At 39.8% G+C, this 21,843-nt stretch overlaps 1 protein-coding gene across 3 annotated transcripts in view; it reads right to left on the bottom strand.

The window, feature by feature from the left end:
• Positions 1 to 465: 465 nt before the first annotated feature.
• The window catches only part of ZNF529 (zinc finger protein 529), a 29,158-nt gene continuing 7,780 nt past the window's right edge, over positions 466 to 21,843 (bottom strand). For all 3 annotated transcript variants that reach the window (XM_010385644.2, XM_010385643.2, XM_030942942.1), the window contains exons 3-5: positions 10,780 to 10,873; positions 9,350 to 9,476; positions 466 to 2,604 (exon numbers count right to left, since the gene is read on the bottom strand). In XM_010385644.2, the coding sequence (XP_010383946.2) occupies positions 1,148 to 2,604; positions 9,350 to 9,476; positions 10,780 to 10,873 (1,678 nt within the window). In that variant the 3' untranslated portion in view covers positions 466 to 1,147. The remainder of the gene's footprint in view (positions 2,605 to 9,349; positions 9,477 to 10,779; positions 10,874 to 21,843) is intronic.

Genomic DNA, 21,843 nt, shown 5'->3' on the forward strand with positions numbered 1-21,843 from the left:
TTGGAGTTAAATGAGGTTAGTTAAATCAAAGAAGGTCTGTTGATTGTTGAAATGCCCAAACCTAATAAGGCAACTCTGAGAGAGAATAAAAAGAAAAATAATGGTAATAGATTAAAAAAAAATTGAAGCTGTAGTTGTAAATCCTCTTAATGTAAGGTCAGTGGTCGTTTTTTCCTCCCCTTTTAAAGGTGTTTGACAAATTTAAGCATGATAATTTAAGAGAATGATAAATTTTAACAGACTTATTGGATGAGTAATTTTATCAAATATTTAAAAGAGTTCTCTTCATTTGGATCCTGGTTGGTACAGCCTGTGGGTAAAAAGACTGCTTAAAGGAACTGGTTATATTCCAATATAACAGACATATACTATATATATACACATACACTGTATATATTATAGATACATATATACTGTATATACATATATAGTATATGTATATATAGTGTGTTATATAGTGTGTGAGTATATATAGTATACATCACACATACACTATATACATTGTATGTATATATACACTATATATATAGTGTGTGTGTGTTATGGTGGAATATAACCAGTTCCTATGTATATGTTATTTTTGGGGGAACATGTATCAAAATAAAATAGAAATTTAAAGAGAAGTGAACAATTTGATGAAAATGGAAAGATCACACTTCTATCATTCAAAACAAAACAAAACAAAACAAGAACACTACACAAAATGAAGAGCAATAAGAATGTAAAACTACGTTGTCTCTGTCTAGGAGTTCTAACTCTCTGGAGGAAAATAAGTATAGATATCACAAGCAAAGAATTACAATGCAGAAAAGATACTGAAGTAATATTACAATAAAAAAACTGTATAGTGAAAAGAACAATAATGCAAACATCAAAAACTATTGTAAACAAAACATGCCAGGATGAGAAACTCATGGAAAAAAACTCTTTTTAACATAAAAAGGAGAAATATTTGGCAATATCTAACAAAGCTATAAGTATATATCAGCTATGACTAAGCAATTCTACGTCTACATACAGAATGGCCATGAAGTCTAAAAACAGACTTAAAAGAGGGAGATACTGAATTGCCTTGATTACCTATTAAATCCATCCATAGTTTTTTCCTGTGAAAATCAGAAATAAAAAACCACTTTATACATTTATTTCAGTCAAATGATTTCTCACCAGTGTAAATTTTCGGTTGGCATGTAAGATGCCCAACAACACTAAAGGAATTCCCACATTCCTTACATTCATAGGGTTTATCACCAGTATGAATGCGCTGATGTTTGGTAAAGGATGAACTATGTCGAAAGGCCTTCCCACATGCCTTGCATTCATAGGGTTTTTCTCCGGTATGAATTCTCTGATGTTCTGTAAGGGCTGAACTATGTCTAAAGGCCTTCCCACATACCTTACATTCATAAGGTTTCTCACCACTATGAATTCTTTGATGTTGAATAAGGGCTGACGTAAGTCTAAAGAACTTTCCACACTCCTTACATTCATAAGGCTTTTGACCACTGTGAATTCTTTCATGTCGAGTAAGTTCACTACCTACTCCAAATGCTTTCTCACATTCTTTACATTTATAGGGTTTTTCACCAGTATGAATCCTCTGATGTCTAGTCAGGGATGAACTGTTTCTAAAGACCTTTCCACATGCTTTGCATTCATAGGGTTTCTTACCAGTATGAATCCTCTGATGACGAGCAAGTTCTCTACATACTCCAAAAGCCTTTCCACATTCCTTACATGCATAAGGTTTCTCACCAGTATGAATTCTCTGATGTTCAATGAGCTGTGAACTAATTCTAAAAACCTTCTCACAGTGCATACATTTGTAGGGCTTCTCACCAGTATGAATTCTCTGATGTTCAGTAAGCTGTGAATGAAATCTGAAGTCCTTGCCACATTCCATACATTTGTAAGTTTTTTCATCAGTATGGATTTTCTGATGTCGAGTAAGTTGTGCATGCACTCTGAAGGATTTCCCACAGAATGAGCATTCGAAGTGTTTCTCACTATCATGAACTCTTTGAAGTGGAGTAACTTCTTCAACTCTTCCAAAGGTCCTTCTGTATTCCTTACATTTGTAGAACTTCTCATTATCAATTTTCTGGTATACATTAAGGTCTTCATAAAAACTACATGTATTCCCATATTCCATATATTTACAAAGTTTCACACCAGTATGAATATTCAGTTGTAACATATTGGAGTTATCTATCCCCAAGGTTTTCCAACATTGATTGCATTCATAGTGTTTTCCACCAGTATGTATTTTCTGATATTCAGCAAACTCTAAGTCACAACTGAAGACCTTCTCATATTCCTTGTATTCATAGGGCTTCTCACTGTCATGAGTTCTCTGAGGTAATGTAAGAGATTCATGAGTTTTGTAAGTGGGCACATTTTCAGAGATGATTTTCATTTGACTGAAATATCCCACTTCAGGTCCTTGTACTTCAATCTTGCTTTTGCTTTGCCAGTCATTTCTGAAAATGGAACTTTCAAGGCCATGTAACCTGCTACTTTCCATTACCTCCCACTGAGAACCAGTGTTTTTAATACTGTGTTTTCCTACAGATAAATGCTTAGTCTCATTCCTGGACTCCAAATCTGAAAGAAAGGAAAAAATAATTTTCATGTACTACAAAAATAAAAGTTATGGAAAGAAGAGACAATTTAAGAATAATTCACCATATACATGAATTGGTTAAAAAAAGTTATGAAATTTGGAGAAAGATAAAGACAGCTCACAGAATAACAGCAGAACATAAAGATTATGAGGACTGTGATTAAGTCAGTGGATCTGAAATTTGTGTGTTGGTCATCACCTGGTAAGCTTGTTGGTTAAACAGAATCAAAATCTGTAGATGTAGAACAAATCATTAGCATCTTATAGAGATAATGCTAATGCAGATCAAAATTTGATAATCCATATATACTAACACTTTTGTGGTTTTCTTCCCCAAAAATAAACTTTACCAACGATAATAACAAGGTACAGTTTGTAAGACCTCATTTTGCCCAGGCATGTTGGCTCATGCTTGTTATCCTAGCACTTTGGGAGGGCAAGGCAGGTGCATTACCTGAGCTCAGGACTTTGAGACTAGCCTGGGCAACATAGTGAAACCCTGCCTCTACTAAAATACAAACAGCCGGGCATGATGGCACACACCTGTAGTCCCAGCTACTCAGGAGGCTGAGGCACAAGAATTGCTTGAATCCAGGAAGTGGAGGCTGCAGGGAGCTGAGATCGCACCACTGCATAGACTCTAGCCTGGGCAGCAGAGTGAGAGTCCGTCTCAAAAAAAAACACAAAACACCTCATTTTAACTCCATTCTGCTAATCATTTTTCACCTCCTAGATCAAAACAAATATCCTATCATTTACAGCTATCCACAGGACATTTCATTTCACATAAATGGTCTCTTTGTATGCCAGCTTCTTTTCTTTGTTAAGGTCTCAAGATACCTACCTACCCTCAGAAAGGGCATATTAGTTGATCCTAAATAACTTCATTTCCATTTCTAATCCCGTATCTAGTGCCTTACCCTCATATATATATATATTTTCAGTTGTGTATTCAGTACTTTTACACCATTTACTTTCTTATTCCTTAAATTCCACAAGGAGAAATGTAATAAATTTTCATGTGCCAATGTATAACAAGCCCTAAGGGCATAGTATATGATAATTAATAGAGGAAAAGTAAATCACTGAATGAATCCAAATAAAAATAAAAGTATATATACAAAGATAAGTCACTAGAAAACAATTATCAAAATAATTATGTAGCTATAAGAATAATGCCAGTTATCAATGCCTCCCAACCCTCACATTGTATTAGTGATTACATACGTATATACAGTAAGATACGTAAGATACATACAGTAAGATACATAAATACGGTGAACATTCATATGTATTTATTTTCCAACTGCTTCTCCACTTACACATATTGTCCCACCATTATTGCTTATTCCCTCGTATGCAGAGCCATGATTGACATGTGGAATGAAGAAATACAATCAAGATGGGAGGTGTTATTTACTTCTCTTCAACAGCATATTTACCTTTACTCTGCTGTCCTTCTAAAACCTACCCCTATTTTTTCTTTTATGTTCTTTTACAGATATTCCTTTCCATTTTCTTATACCAAAAGTCAACTAATGCTATACTTCCCCAAAATATAATATTTCAGATATTAAAATAATATCTGAATATAATTGTAACTACTGTTAGACTTACACAATTCTGAGCAAGGGCTTATGAGTGAAAAGGAGAATATGCTAACAAAGTAATATGAAGAAGGTGGTCTAGGTAGACAAGACTAAGGCACTTTGCAACAAAGGATTTTATGGACATCATCTGGAGGCGAACAATGAGAAAAGGGAATGCCTGAAGAAAACTCAGAGTGATACATAAACACTGCATGATAAAGGGCAAGGATAATTTTCTGTGATTTAATTATGTATAAGATGAAATAATGCAGGCATCAATATCTGACAAAAACATTAAAACCAGACTTAAGTACCAGTATCAATAAATCAAAAGTACTTTCAGTTAGAAATAAAGAAGCTCTCTATAGGCTGGGTGCAGTGGCTGTCACACCTGTAATCCTGGCATTTTGGGAGACCAAGGTGGGTGGATCACTTGAGGTCAGGAGTTTGAGAATAGCCTGGCCAACATGGCGAAACCCGTCTCTACTAAAAATACAAAAAAACTTAGCTGGGCATGGTGGCGCATGCCTGTAATCCCAGCTACTTGGGAGGCTGAGGCAGAAGAATCACTCAAACCTGGGAGATGGAGGTTGCAGTGAGCTGAGATTGCACCACCGCACTCCAAGCTGGGCAACAGAGTGAGACTATGTCTTATTTAAAAAAAAAAAAAAAAAAAAAAAAAGAAAGAAAAGAAAAAGAGAAAAAGAGGCTCTCTGCTAAATAACTGTTGGGTCAATGTGGAAATGTAATTGAAATCACGAAGTCTGTAGTGAACCATGATGTTGAAAACATTTCTAACTGATATCTATGGAACATAAATATATTTGTCTCATAAAAAGTAAAAACTTAAATGCTTGTTTTAAAAAAAAAAAGTATAAATAACCAATGTATATATCTTACTAAAGACAAAAGAACAATGACCTAAAGAAAAGGTGAGAAATTAGCAAACAATCACAATGTGATGAAAACATACACAAAATGTTATAAGACTCCTATGCTAATAAAGCTGAAAATGTAGTCTAATGAATTAATTTCTTGGTAAAGAGATACTTAAAACCAACCCAAAAAGCAATAATAGTTGGAAAAAAATTCCTGGAATGGGATAAAATTTTCAAACACTCACTCCATGAAACAGAAAAACAATAACCATGCCTTATTGTCCTTGTTATTGAAATAAACCAGATAATAAACCAGGAATCCTAGAACAAAGGCCTGGATCATGATCTAGACCAGGGGAGGTATGAGATGTACCCTGTAATGTTTTACCAGAAAGAAAAAAGTTTTACAACAGTGGGTCACATCAAAGGGACACAAAAATAGCTTGAGGGAGCTAAAGTGCCATCATTTTGACAATACAAGAGTCAAATGAGGGGAAAAAAGTTTATGTACTGCAACATGCTAAACTAAACAAAACCAGAAAAATGTACTCATATCCAATTCAATGCCTGGGTCTGGGATAGGGAGGGTATGGAATGAGCCTTGGATAAGCTTTTGACAAAAAGTGAGAATAAATTCAAAGGTTAAAGGATAAAGCCAAAGTGCACAGAAATCACCATAAGAAACATGGTATCAGTATATCAAAATTTCATCCAATATTCATACTGCTGGACATCAAAAATCAGACTCTGGTGGGCTAATGTATACTGAACCAATAACATCAATAAACATAATGAGACATAATAGAAGGTATGAAAAATTCTAGTGCACCATTTGAGGTGGCTACTTATTTACAGTAATATAAAAGATATAATAATAATAAAAACAGCCTCTTTGCCTTTCCCATTAGAATTACAAAAGTTTACCAAAGAACATGACAGCAACTAACATAAAAGGAATGACAAATTGAAACACATTGATTCTAATGAGGACTTCCAACTGCAAAAACATTAGGTGAATCTGTATTCACCTAATGTTGAAACTAAAAAGGAACTGTATAAAATGCCAAATTAAGACCAGAGAGATTGGTTTCTGACCACACTGTCTGAATTAGCTCTTTCTCCATCATTCTCTACCCCTTTATTCTTACATATATTGTTATATATATTCTCTACTTGTTTATTATACATTTCAAGAACTAGTATGTCAATTCCATGACAGCAGGGTCTGTATTGGTCTTGTTCACCATTGTACTGATATCTGTCTCAATGCAGACACTGAATAAATATTGAGGATATGAATGAGCATTTGTTTATGGTCAATATACACATACGTAAGTCTAAATACAAGAGGAACTGGAAAACGGTGGCATTGAAGAAGATCTTAATTTCCTTCTCCAAGTGCCAGGCTTTAAAAAAAAAAAAAACAAAAACAGTCTGAGCTGGGCGCGGTGGCTCATGCCTGTAATCCCAGCACTTTGGGAGGCCGAGGTGGGCGGATCACGACGTCAGGAGATCGAGACCATCTTGGCTAACATGGTGAAACCCCATCTCTACTAAAAATACAAAAAATTAGCTGGGCATAGTGGTGGGCACCTGTAGTCCCAGCTACTCGGGAGGCTGAGACAGGAGAATGGTGTGAACCTAGGAGACGGGGCTTGCAGTGAGCCGAGATTGTGCCACTGCACTCCAGCCTTGGCAACAGAGCAAAACTCTGTCTCAAAAATAAAAAATAAAAATAAATAAATAAAAACCCATAAGCTTTTGAAGAGATTTTCCCAACAGAATCCCAGGGGCTCATCTCCTGGACCAGATGGGCTTTGTGCTTTGGCAATGACTTTCTATCCCTCAGTGGCCATCACTCACCTGGCCCTGTCTTCCTTCACATCCCATAAACACTATAGAGCAACTTCCCTTCCTCCAGTAAGGTGATCCCAATTGGATCGAAATGGAAGACTGCTTACAACAAAGAAATGTAACAATGTATTTTTTTTATTATAACCAATTTTTAAAATACAGCTTTGAGAATTGGTTAAAGTTTTACTAAATAAAATCAAAATTATATGAAAAAGAAAAGAGAATTGTGAGGGAACTGGAAAAACATTCACCTTAGAGTAACCACAGAATTATCACGTATAAAGAGACTAGACAGGTAAGGAAAAGTCTTATGTTATTTAAATCTATACTAATTCTTTGTCTGGAGAAGCAGTGTAACAGTTAAAAATACTGTCTTTGGTGCCAGATTGCCTGCGTAGAAAGCCTTCCTCTGTAATTAAGTGGCTGTGGAGCCTTTACAGAAGTGCCTAAATACTCTCTGTTGTAAGCAACTTCTTCTGTACAACAATAATACAAATAGCACTTATGTCACAGAGTTATTGTAAGAATTAAAGGAGTCATTTTTTTTTTGAGATAGAGTCTTGCCCTGTTGCCCAGGCTGGAGTGCAGTGGCGCGATTTCAGCTCACTGCAATCTCCGCCTCCCGAGTTCAAGCGGGTTCAAGCAATTCTCCTGCCTCAGCCATCTGAGTAGCTGGGACTACAGGCACACGCCACCATGCCTGGCTGATTTTTTTGTATTTTAGTAGAGATGGGGTTTCACTGTGTTGCCCAGGCTGGTCGTGAACTCCCAAGCTCAGGCAATCTGCCCGCCTCAGCCTCCCAAAGTGCTGGGATTACAGGCATGAGCTACCACGCCTAGCCACGAGCCAATTATTTAAAGTGCTTAGGACGGGGCCAAGTAGAAGGCAAGAACTATGGAAGCTGAGAGGAAAGTAACTAACTTTCTGAGCTATTAAAAGGTCCTTGGTGGAATACTAATTTCATGTTAAATGCAACGTTCTTTAGCCATAAAGCAGGTGGGAGGAAATGAATATGAACTGTTTATCAATTCTTCAGTATATAAATTGTAGAGATTCTTTTAACAATCATAACAAATCAGGACACACGGTATCTTAAAAGTTCTCCCAGAAGGTGGGTAAGAATATAAAGTATGGCCGGGCGCGGTGGCTCAAGCCTGTAATCCCAGCACTTTGGGAGGCCGAGACGGGCGGATCACAAGGTCAGGAGATCGAGACCATCCTGGCTAATACGGTGAAACCCCGTCTCTACTAAAGAATACAAAAAACTAGCCAGACGACGAGGCAGGCGCCTGTAGTCCCAGCTACTTGGGAGGCGGAGGCAGGAGAATGGCGTGAACCTGGGAGGCCGAGCTTGCAGTGAGCTGAGATCCGGCCACCGCACTCCAGCCTGGGCGACAGAGCCAGACTCCGTCTCAAAAAAAAAAAAAAAAAAAAGAATATAAAGTATTTACAGCAATTCTGACCTCAAACACAATGTACGGGTTGCACATCCCTAATCTAAAATCTGAAATTCAGCTACAAAATCCAAAACTTTCTGAGCACTGACATGATGCCACAAGTGAAATACACATAACTACTTAACACAAACTTGGTTTCATGCACAAAACTATTAAAAACATGGTATAAAATTGCCTTCAGGCTATGTGTATGAAGTGTACATGAAACATAAATGAATTTTGTGTTTCAATTTGGGTTCCATCCCTAAGATGTCTCATTATGTATATGCAGATATTCCAAAATCTGAAAAAATCCCAAATCCAAAACACTCTCATCCCAAGTATTTTGGATAAGGGATACTCAACCTGTAATGTCTCAATGATATGCTGTATGTGTCCCACAAGTCAAATCCAGCTCCTTGGTATCAAGGAAGGTAGAAATTATATGAAGGGCCTGAGAAGGTAAGAATATCATGAAGAATGTTAGAGATGTCATTTGCAATACAACAACACTGAAAGCATGCCTTTGGAATCAGAAGTTCACCTAGTTTCTTAAAACATAGCCTTGAGGCCGTCGCAGTGGCTCATGCCTGTAATCCCAGCACTTTGGGAGGCCGAGGCAGGCGAATCACGAGGTCAGGAGTTCAAGACCAGCCTGGCCAGCGTGGTGAAACCCTGTCTCTACTAAAAATACAAAAAATTAGCTGGGTGTAGTGGCAGGCGCCTGTAATCCCAGCTACTCGGGAGGCTGAGGCAGGAGAATTGCTTGAACCCGGGAGGCAGAGGTTGCAGTGAGCCAAGATCATGCCACTGCACTCCAGCCTGGGTGACAAAGTGAGACTCCATCTCAAAAACAAAACAAAACAAAACAAAACAAAATGAAAAACAAAATATAGCCTTGAGTTCACTGAATATCAGCTGATAGTCTAGAGAGCATATTCTAAGTTATTGGAGGCACATAAATTTACCCAGTGAGAGTAAGTTGCTGTAGTTCTCCATCATCACATCCCAGTACAAGTTCCTCTGAGCAGAATCCAGATATTCCCATTCTTCCTGAGAGAAGTTGATGACCACATCCCTGAGTGTCACCAGTTCCTGAAACAACAAACCCGTACATTACAGGTAAAATTTAAGGAAATATTTTTGAGAAAAAGGCAAGATGAATTGCCTTATTGCAAGGGGATTGGACAGTAAACAAGAAGGCCAGGAGAAGACTGTGACATAGGAAGTAAGGAAATTAGTGCTTCCAAACCAGACTATCATCTTTTTTTTTTTTTTTGAGGTGGAGTCTCGCTCTGTCGCCGGACTGGAGTGCAGTGGCCGGATCTCAGCTCACTGCAAGCTCCGCATCCCGGGTTTACGCCATTCTCCTGCCTCAGCCTCCCGAGGAGCTGGGACTACAGGCCCCCGCCACCTCGCCCGGCTAGTTTTTGTATTTTTTTTAGTAGAGACGGGGTTTCACCGTGTTAGCCAGGATGGTCTCGATCTCCTGACCTCGTGATCCGCCCGTCTCGGCCTCCCAAAGTGCTGGGATTACAGGCTTGAGCCACCGCGCCCGGCCAGAGACTATCATCTTTAAAGACTCCCTTTGATCCACTGAAATCTTTCTGCATACTTATGGGATCTCTTATTTAGCCAACCATGTCTGGAAATTAATAACCAGTTTACAAATTAAAAGAAGTACTATATAGAAGCACATTTCATGCTATGTGCCTGCCTCATGAATCATCAATAAATTTAAGTTTCTATACCCTCATTCCCCTGTACAGGAGAAAAATATCTAACTTTGAAAATGGGGTGTGAACAAAATTAAAGATTTCTTGTAGCTCCAAGTTCATTACTATGTGACATATTATTTCACATTATATAATAAGATTTATTACTTCTAGCAACAAAGTTTTTAGTAAGTGTTTTTTAGTGGCTACAGAGTAGTTTTCTTGCTAAAAATGTAACAGCCTTAATTATACTCCAATGTTTAGGTTAGACAAGGTCTTCTCCAATTCTGCACCTACAATCATCGTCATTTTATATGACCTGAGGCCATTCAACATCAAATCCAATCTACCTGGAAACTCAAGTCTGTGAAGAAGGTCAGAGTATGCCCAATTATCAAACAGATCCATCTGCTTTTTCCCTATCCAATAATATGACAAGGAAAAGTACAGGGATTCCACTTCTGCTTTATATCTGCTCTTGACAAAGGACTGAACACACAGGAGTGTTGAACATTCTTTGGAGAATAGAGAGGCACACAGGAGGGACACTATGCTGTTAGACTCCAGCCCTTACTAGAAAGCGAAAAAGTATGGGGTTGTGGTGCAGGTTCTTTGACAGAGGTGTGTGGTAGGAAGAATCAGAAAAAAGAAATATCACAAAGAAAAGAGAAATAGTAACTTACATGGTCTATGGTTAGAACTGTAAAGAACTGGTCAGGGAATTCCACTTCTGACATGACAGCATGAGGAGCTCCATAGACACGATCCCCAATGAAACTGTAAAAATTATTTTTAAAAAAAGAACCACAATTTAAAGTCTCTGGAAATGGTGCTAGGAATGTACGGCAAATGAAGAAACATTAGTTTACGAAAATCTCCAAAAACATATTAAGAACTCTGAAAGTCTGGACTATGTGAACCAAACCTGAGCCCTCCATTGTCCATTCTGCCTCGGTGAGAAAGACTCCGCTCCAGCTAGGATAGCCAAGGGCATGGGGCTTCTTCGCCACTTCTCAACCCTTGCCCCAGTCGGATAGCTATCTTCCTAGGCGGGGTGAGACATTATCACTTTTCACTCTGCCCCAGTTACCTACCTGTTGCACAGCTGAAGAATGAAGACTCCCTTCCTCTGCCTCACCCCAAAACATGAAATGTAGGCTTTAACTTGGATGTGGTACTGCTGAGCATACTGAGTTTCCAATTGCTGTGCCCTGGCTCCTGGGGCAGGTGTTCCATGCCCAAACAGGCAAGCCAGGGAGACCTGGCTGCCGCCCCATCTGCCATCTACCAAGCACTCAGCTCCTAAAGCAGGGGAATCACTCAGAGAGATGCATGCCATTGTCCATACCTCCAGCACTAGAACAGTGGCTCTGAGATTTTGTCCAGGGAGAGAAGTAGGCCATAGAACAGAGAGTTCTGTATTGCTCCTCAAAGGAACTGAATTGACTTGCAAAACAATGTGGAGAAGTTTAAACCTAAGGGCAATGTCAAAAACTGAAAATTTTGGTGAAGGGCAATTGGGAGGAGGTTGATAGATAGAGATGTATGGTATACTGTAGGGTGGCTGGTTTGCCAGACAGAAACTGAGAGACCACCTGGGAAGAGACATTCTATTGTCAGAACAAATCTCAAACACTGACCTCAAGAAAGCCCCAGTTTGATTACATTAGCCTGTGAAAAAAATGTATATCCAGGGCACTTATGAAAGTAATACTGCCGTAAGTTGCAATCGGTGGTGCTAACAGCTGGGGTGGTCAGGGAGATGCTCAAAGACAGCCTTGTCAAAACCACTATTATCTTATGCTGTCTGTAAAAGTAGGCAAGGCGTACTCCCAATGAGCAACATCAGAGATTTTACACCATGCTGAGAATAGACTTCACGAAAACAATCCAGAGTCCATTCTCATGCTGCTATAAGGATACACCCAAGACTAGGTAATTTACAAAGGAAAGAGGCTTAATTGACTCACAGTTCTGTATGGCTGGGGAGGCCTCAGGAAACTTACAATCATGGCAGAAGGCACCTCTTCACAGAGTGGTAGGAGAGAGAATGAAAGCCGAGCTAAGGGGGAAGCCCCTTATAAAACCATCCAATCTTATGAGAACTCACTCACTATCACAAGAACAGTATGGGGGAAACCACCCCCATGATTCAATCATTTCCACCTGGTCCTGCCCTTGACATGTGGGGATTTTTACAATTCAAGATTAGTTTTGAATCGAGATACAGAGCCAAACCATATCACCGTCACTAAGCAAGTAAATAAGCAAGTACCAATAACAAGCCCTGAGGCAGAGCATGTGGACAAAAGTACTGGAGTTCCAACAACTGTCTATAAAATCCACTTTCCACAAACAAGAGATAGGCAAAGAAATAGGAAAGTATGATTCACACATTGGAAAAGAAGCCCACAACAGAAACTGCTTGTGAGAGCAACCAGATTTAACAGGCAAAGACTTCAAATTATAAACAGGTAAAGACTTCAAATTATACATTATAATATATATTCAAATAGACAAAGGAAACCATAGTTAAAGAAGTAAATGTAGGTATGATCATAATGTTGCATCAAAAGGAGAATATCAACAAAGAGATACAAATTATCAATAATAAACATGGAAATTCTGAAGTTACAAAGTATAATAACTGAAATGAAATTTTCACTAGAAGGACTCAATAGTAGATATGAACTGGCAGAAGTATTAGCAAAGTTGAAGATATATTAATAGCAATGGTGTAATCTGATGAACAGAGAGAAAACAAGACAAATTAACATCTCAGAGAAATGTGGGACCCCATTAAGCACACTGCTATAAACAGGAGTACCAGAAGAGAGATGAGAGAGAAAAAAAGCATTTAAAATTTACAAAGAAATAATGAATTTAAAATTCCCAAATATATTGAAAAACATTAAACTGCACATCCAGGAAGCTCAACAAACACCAAGCAGGATAAATGCATAGAGATCCAAACATAGATGCATCATTATAAAAGCAATGAAATCCAAAGAAAGAAATGGAGAAAATCTTGAAAGCAGTAAAAGGAAACTGCAGGCTCGAAGTGAAACTAATACAGAAGTATTAACTGCTGATTTCTCATCAGAAAAAAAAAGGCCAGAAGGCAGTGGGATGATATATACAAAGTACTCACATACACAAAATCCTTCAACCCAGAATCCTAAATCCATCAACATGCAAAAAAATGAAGTGACCCCCCACCTCACACCACTTACAAAAATTAACTCAAAATGGATTAAAGACTTAAATATAAGGCCTGAAACTCTAAAAATCCTAGAAGAAAACATAGTGAAGCTCTTGACATTGGTCTTGCAACGATTTTTTAAAAATGTAACACCAAAAGCACCTGAAACAAAAGCAAAAACAAAGAAATCAAATTAAAAAGCTTCTATAAAATAAAGGAAACAATTTAAAAAGTGAAATGACATTCTACAGAGTGGGAGAAAATATGTGCAAATTATATATCTGACAAGGGGTTAATAACTAAATATATAAGAAATTCATTCAACTCAATAGCAAAAAAAAAAAAAAAAAAAAAAAAAAAAAAAAAAAAAAAAAAAAACAACTAAAACATGAGCAAAGAACCTGACAGACATTTTTCCAAAGAAGATATACAAATGGTCAACAGCTATATAAAAAGGTGCTCAGTATCACTAAACATCAGGGAAATGCAAATCAAACCACAATGAAATATCACCTCACACCTAACAGGACTGCTATTATCAAAAAGACAAGAAAGAAAAAAAATGTTGACAACGATATGGAAAAAAGGGAAGCCTTGTATACTGTTGGGGATATAAACTGGTATGGTCCTTCTGTAAAAGAGTATGGAGGTTCCTCAAAAACTTAAAAATAGGACATTCATACAATCCAACAATCCTGCTTCTGGCTATACGGCCAAAAGAAATGAAGTCAGTAACTTTTTTCCACCTGCACCAAGACAGAGTCTTGCTCTTTCACCCACGGTGGAGTGCAGTGCTGCAATCTCGGTTCATTGCAACCTCTGCCTCCCGGGTTCTAGCAATTCTCCTGTCTCAGCCTCCCGAGTGGCTGGGATTACAGGTGTGTGGCACCATGCCTGGCTAAGTTTTGTATTTTTAGTAGAGATGGGGTTTCACCATATTGGCCAGGCTGGTCTCGAACTCCTGAGCTCGTGTTCCACCCACCTCGGCCTCCCAAAGTGCTGGAATTATAGGCATGAGCCACCACGCATGGCCAAAGTCAGTAACTTGAAGAGATATTTGCAGTCTTTGTTCATGGCAGCATTATTCACAATAACCAAGGTATGGAAACCTAAGTGTCCATCAGTGGGTGGACAGATAAAATGTGCTTGTATGTGTGTGTATACACATAAGTGTCAACTATGTATCAGTAAAACAAAGGGGGGTGGTTATCCTTATGCAGCAAACCTATATTTCAAAACTTAGGACCATTTCAAAACTTAAGATGAAAAGACATTTCCAGATAAAAACTGAATTTACTGCTAGCTGACTGACCTTAAAAAGTACTCAAGGAAGCTCTTTAGGCTGGTGATCCCAGGCAGTAATACAAATCCATATGAAAAAACAAAGAGAAGAGGCCGGGTGTGGTGGCTCACACCTGTAATCTCAGCACTTTGAGAGGCTGAGGTGGGAAGATCACCTGAGGTTGCAAGTTTGAGACCAGCCTGATCAACATGGAAAAACCTGGTCTCTACTACAAATACAAAATTAGCCAGGTGTGGTGACACATGCCTGTAATCCCATTTACTCGGGAGGCTGAGGCAGAAGAATCACTTGAACCCAGGAGGCGGAGGTTGAGGTGAGCCGAGATGACACCATGGCACTCCAGCCTGGGCAACAAAAGCGAAACTCTGTCTCAAAAAAAAAAAAAAGAGAGAAGCAAGGCAATTTTATGCAATTATAAAAGACAGTATACATATATATCTCTTCTCTTAACTGATAGACAAATTTTATGAAACAATGTATATATTATGTATTATTGGGCCCATAACATACAGAAATGTAATATATTTGCTAATAATAACACAAAGGCGGCAGGGGAAAGCAAAGTTGTACTGGGCCAAGGAAATGAATCCAGATGGTAACTCCAATCCATCTGGACCTCATGAGGAGAACCCAAAGTGAGAAATCAGACTGACAAAATAAAAGTTATAAATGTATAAAAGTTCTCCTTTCTTCTCATTTTTTTTTTAAACATAGATTTATTTGGCCGGGCGCGGTGGCTCAAGCCTGTAATCCCAGCACTTTGGGAGGCCGAGGCGGGTGGATCACGAGGTCAGGAGATCGAGACCCTCCTGGCTAACACAGTGAAACCCCGTCTCTACTAAAAAAATACAAAAAACTAGCCGGGCGCGGTGGTGGGCGCCTGTAGTCCCAGCTACTCGGAGGCTGAGGCGGGAGAATGGCGGGAACCCAGGAGGCGGAGCTTGCAGTGAGCCGAGATGGCGCCACTGCACTCCAGCCTGGGCGACACAGGGAGACTCCGTCTCAAACAAAAAAAACACACATAGATTTATTTAACGTAAAAATTACAACGATTGGTTGAGTTCGAAACATCTGTAGATGTAATGTCAAGACCAATATTACTACAAGAGAAGATGAAAGGAAACAGAGTTATATAGGAGTAACATTTCTCTATCTCACTTGAATTAAGCCAATATAAATCAGAAGCTGTTTCTGAAGTAAGATATTCGGCAGAATAAATCTCTAAGCAGCAAAGTGTTCAGGGTGCTGCTCAGCTTCTCTTAACTAGAGTAAAATGTGAGAAGAAACAATACAAAGATGGGATTTATAACACAGAAGCAAAACATAGAGATTTGAAAATTCTCAGCCTGAGCATGTAAATCAAAAGGTATTTAGGAAAGTAAACCAAGGGTGTGACCAAGTGACTTTTTGATAAGAGTGTGGCTAGAAAGAAGCCAGGTGCTTTTCATCATGACAACAGGAGAATGAATCCAATGGCACTTCAGAGAGCTTCGAGGCTGCTCCTCCCATCACAGGCCCAGTGTGCAAAGGCCTTGAAGGCAGGATGGTTTCAAGGGAAGGGCCTAGAGCACTCATGGGGCTTGCTGCCCGGGGCTGCCTCAAGTCTCTGCCCCTCCCATCCCAGCACAGTGCCCCTTGGCTGCCCTAGCTGTGGCTCCAGTGGGCCCAGGTGCAGTTTAGTCCTGGCTCTGGAGGGCAAAGTGGTGAACCTCAGCATCCACATGCTGCTGATTTTGCAAGTGTGCAGAGTGCACAAGATATAGAAGCATGGCATCCTTCAAAGATTTTTTTTTTTTTTTTTTTTTGAGACAGAGTCTCACTCTGTCACCCAAACTGGAGTGCAGTGGTGCGATCTAGGCTCACTGCAACCTCCACCTCCCGGGCTCAAGCAATTCTCTTGCCTCAGCCTCCTGAATAGCTGGGATTACAGGCATGTAATGCCTTGGAGAGCCCCAGGACCTAGACAGAGACCCACTACAGACGCAGAGCCACTGCAGACAGTCCCCCCTAGGGCAATGTCCAGTGGAGTCATAGAGGCTGTGCCACTCCCCAAACCCTAGACCTGTAGAGCCAGCAGAATGCAATATGGGCCTGGGAGAGCCAGTGTCACCTGACTCCAACCCATGAGAGCTGCAGTATGAACTGTGCACACCAAAGCCATGGTGGCAGGGTCCCTTCAGGCCTTTGGGATCCAACCCCCATCCCAGTGTGTCTGGAACATGTGCCAAGGAGTCAAAGATGATTATTCTCCAGGCTTAAGGTTTACTGTTATTTGCCCTGTTCAGTTTTGGACCTACTTGGGACCAGTGACCCATACTTTCTTATCTGTTTTGGAATAGAAATGTCTGTCCTGGCTGGGCGTGCTGGCTCACGCCTGTAATCCCAGCACTCTGGGAGGCCGAGACAGGCGATCACCTGAGGTCAGGAGTTCAAGACCAGCCTGACCGACATGGAGAAATCCCGTCTCTACTAAAAATACAAAAAAATTAGCTGGGAATGGTTTACGCATGCCTGTAATCCCAGCTACTTGTGAAGCTGAGGTAGGAGAATCGCTTGAACCTGGGAGGCGGAGGTGGCGGTGAGCCGAGACTGCACCACTGCACTCCAGCCTGGGCAAAAAGAATGAAACTCTGTCTCAAAAAAAAAAAAAAGGAAAAAAAAAGAAATATCTGTCTTATGCATCATTGAATTTTGGAAGCACGTAACTAGTTTGGTGTCACAGGTACGCAACTAGAGAGCAATTTGCCTCAGGATGAATCACCACATGATTTAGATATCAAGATGAGACTGCCCTTTAAGTTGACTTTAAAGTTTATGCTGAAATGAGTTTTAATACTTTGGGGGCTATTGGAATAAAATGAATGTATTTTGTATGTGAGAAAGACATGAATATGGGGGGAGGGAGTCCAGGGGCAGAATGTAACATGTCTTCTCCAAAATTCAGATGTTGCCAATGTGATAGTATTAGAAGGTGGAGCCTTTAAGAGGTGATGAGGGCTCCTCCCTTTGTGAATGGGATTACAGCCTTTATAAAAGCAGCTCAATGCAAACTTCCTTGTCCTTCTCCCTTTTGCGTGTGAGGACACACGTCCTTTCTGGAGGATGCAGCATCAAGGCACCCTTGGAAGAATACAGTTGAACCTGATGATGCCTTGATCTCGGACTTCATAACCTCCAGAACTGTGATACATTTCTGTTCTTCATAAATCAGGCATTTTCTTATAGCAGCACAAACAGACTAAGAAAGTTGTCTATGGGTGACTCAGCTGCAAAGCTGCAAGGAGATTGAGAGTAAGACAACAGAAACAACAGTCAAGCTGAGAACTAAATCAGGAACACAATCCTGTATAAAATCACCACTAAAAGAATAACATACCTAAGAATACAGCTAACCAGGGAGGTGAAAGATCTCTACAATGAGAACCACAAAACACTGCTCAAAGAAATCAGATGGGCCGGGCACAGTGGCTCAAGCCTGTAATCCCAGCACTTTGGGAGGCCGAGACGGATCACGAGGTCAGGAGATCGAGACCATCCTGGCTAACACGGTGAAACCCCATCTCTACTAAAAAATAAAAAAAATTAGCCGGGCGAGGTGGCAGGCGCCTGTAGTCCCAGCTACTCGGGAGGCTGAGGCAGGAGAATGGCGTAAACCCGGGAGGCAGAGCTTGCAGTGAGCTGAGATGCGGCCACTGCACTCCAGCCTGGGCGACAAAGCGAGACTCCGGCTCAAAAAAAAAAAAAAAAAAAAAAATCAGATGACACAAATGGAAAAACATGGTAGGAAGAAACAGTATCATTAAAATGGCGATACTGCCCAGGGCAATTTATAGATTCAATGCTATTCCTATCAAACTACCAAGGACATTCTTCACAGAACTAGAAAAAGCTATTTAAAAATTCACATGGAACCAAAAAAGGGCTTGAATAGCCAACGCAATCCTAAGCAAAATGAACAATGCTGGTTGCATCACATTACCTGACTTCAAGCTATACTACAAGGCTACAGTAACCAAAACGCAATGGTCTTGATACAAAAACGGACACACAGACCAGTGGAATAGAATAGAGGACCTAGAAAGAACGTCACGCGCCTACAACCGAGTGATCTTTGACAAAGTCAACAAAAATAAGCAATGAGGAAAGGACTCCCTATTCAATAAATGGTGCTGGGATGACTGGCATATGCAGTGTGGGGAAAAGAAAGAGAGATCAGCCTGTTACCGTGTCTATATAGAAGGAAGTAGACATAAGAGACTCCATTTAGTTCTGTATTTGAAATGCTGTTAATCTGTGACCCTAACCCCAACCTTGTCCTTGCAAGAAACATGCGCTGTGGTAACTCAAGGTTTAATGGATATTGGGCTATGCAGGATGTGTCTTTGTTAAACAAGTACCTGAAGGCAGCTTGCTGGTTAAAAATCCTGCCCGTCCCTGGGCAATGGAACATCTCCGGGTAAAACCCATTGTGTGCTTTGTTTACTGAGCAAGGAGAAAACCGCCTTTAGGAATAAGGTGGGACTTGCTGGAGCAATGCTGCTAAAGGTTTATGGAGATGTTTGCATATGCATCTCAAGGCACAGCATTTTCCTTTAAACTTATTCATGTTGCAAGGATTTTTGTTCATATGTCTTACTGCTGATTTCCTCCCTACAATGATCCTATTGGCTAGCCACTCCCTTATCTTTTTGATGGTAAAGATAATTATCAATAAATACTAAGGGAACTCAGAGGCCGGTGCCGGTGTGGGTCCTCTGTAAGCTGAGCACTGGTCCCCTGGGCCCCGCTTTTCTTTCTCTATACTTTGTCTCTGTGTCTTATTTCTTTTCTCAAGTCTCCCCCTCCACCTAACGAGGAGAAACACCCACAAGTGTGGAGGGGCAGGCCACCCCTTCATGCAGAAGAATGAAAGTGGACCCGTACCTTTCAACATATACAAAAATTAACTCACGTTTGATGAAAGGCTTAAATGTGAGAACTAAAACTAAAAATCCTAGAAGAAAACCTAGGAAATACCCCTGTAAACATCAGCCTTGGCAAAGAATTTATGACTAATTCCTCAAAAGCAACTGAGACAAAACAAAAATTGACAAGTGAGACCTAACTAAAGAGCTTCCGCTCAGCAAAAGGAATTATCAACAGAGTAAACAACACCCTACAGAATGGGAGAAAATATTCACAAACTATGCATTTAACAAAGGTCTAATATCCAGAATCTACAAGGAATTTAAACAATTCAACAAGCAGAGAACCACCCCACTCAAAGTGGGTAAAGAATATGAACAGACCCTTCTCAAAAGACATACAAGCAGCCAACAAACACACTTTTTAAAATGCCCCACACCACTAACCATCAGAGAAATGCAAATCAAAACCACAATGAGTTAGCCATCTCATATCGGTCAGAATGGTTGTTAAAAAGTCAAAATGAACAGATGTTGGTGAGGTTGCGGAGAAAAGGGAATGCTTATACACTGTTGGTGGGAGTGTAAATTAGTTTAGCCACTGTGGGATGCAGTTTGGAGATTTCTCAAATAACTAAAAACAGAACAACCATTTGACTCAGCAATCCCATTACTGGGTACATACCCAAAAGAAAATAAATCATTTAACCAAAAAGACACATGCACTCATGTTCATCACAGCACTATTCACAATAGCAAATACACAGAATCAACCTAGGTGCCCTCAACAGTGGCTTGGATAAATAAAGTGTGGTATACATATGTCATGGAATACCATACATAAAAAAGAAAAAATCATGTCCTTTGAAGCAACATGGGTGTAGCTAGAGGCCATTATTCTAAAAGCATTAATGCAGAAAAAGAAAATAAAATACTGCATGTTCTCACTGCTAAGTGGGAGCTAAACACTGGGTACAGAAAGACATAAATATAGGAACAATATACACTGCGACTACTAGAGGCGGGAGGAAGGGAGAGAAACAAGAGTTGAAAAACTATTGGGTACTAGGTTCACTACCTGGAAGACAAGATCAATTGTACCCCAAATCTCAGCATCATACAATATACTCATGTAACAAACCTGCAAATGTACCCCCTGAATCGAAAATAAAAGTTGAAAAAAGAAACCAAAAACAAAAATGAAGGAGAAACTAAAACATACCCAAGTAAATAAAAACTGACGAACCTCATTTGAAGACATGCCATAATAGAAAAGCTAAGAGGGCCCTGCAAGTTGGAATAAAAAGACAGTAGAAAGTAACTCAAAGCCACGTACAAAAATGAAGAACAGGCCGGGCGCGGTGGCTCATACCTGTAATCCCAGCACTTTGGGAGGCCAAAGCAGGCGAATCACAAAGTCAGGAGTTCAAGACCAGCCTGGCCAACACGGTGAAACCCTGTCTCTACTAAAAATAAAAAAAACTAGCTGGGCATGGTGGCACACGCCTATAATCCCAGCTACTTAGGAGGCTGATGTAGGAGAACTGCTTGACCCCAGAGGCGGAGGTTGTAGTGAGCCGAGATCATGCCACTGCACTCATGCCTGGGTGACAGAGTGAGACTCAGTCTCAACAACAACAACAAAAAAAGATAAAGGTAGCTAAATAGGCAAATACAAAAGTCTATTGCATCTTGGGCTTGTAGGTCCTTTTTATTTCCCCAATATGATTTAAAAGACTAATGAATGCATAAAACAGTCATTACAAACCAATGTTAAAGGGCACACAATGTATAAAAATGTAATCTGTGACAAAACATCATGAAAAGGAGCAGAACTGTATAGGAACAAGTTTTGGATATACCATTAAAGCTAAGGAGTGTGCAACAGTTTTGACTTAACAAGTCTGGAATTTTGTTTATTTGAGACAGGATCTCACTCTTTTGCCCAGGCTGGAGCGCAGCAGTGTCTGGAATGTTTAAACCCTGCCTATTCCAAAGAAAGTTCTAGCCCTTGACTAACACCTAGAAGATAAATTCTGGCCCCCGGAATAGCCAGCTTTTATTAATTTTAATGTGATCCTTTCACTAGTGGTAAAACAACAACAACAACAACAACACTTTTCTGAGTTGTGTGAGTCCATCTAGCAGTCAGTGAAACTGAAAGTGGTCTTGGAGTTCCCTGACCAAAGTTTATTAATTCAAACCAGTTATTTGTAAATGTAAAATATTCACTGTAATCTCCAGAACACATGCTAAGAAAACAATTAGCTTATATAAAAGAAATGACAAGGGAATTAAAATGGTACAGTACAACAAATCAATTAAAAACAAAAGGAGG

Source organism: Rhinopithecus roxellana, chromosome 12 (assembly GCF_007565055.1).
Source record: "Rhinopithecus roxellana isolate Shanxi Qingling chromosome 12, ASM756505v1, whole genome shotgun sequence".
Classification (NCBI taxonomy): Eukaryota; Metazoa; Chordata; class Mammalia; order Primates; family Cercopithecidae; genus Rhinopithecus; species Rhinopithecus roxellana.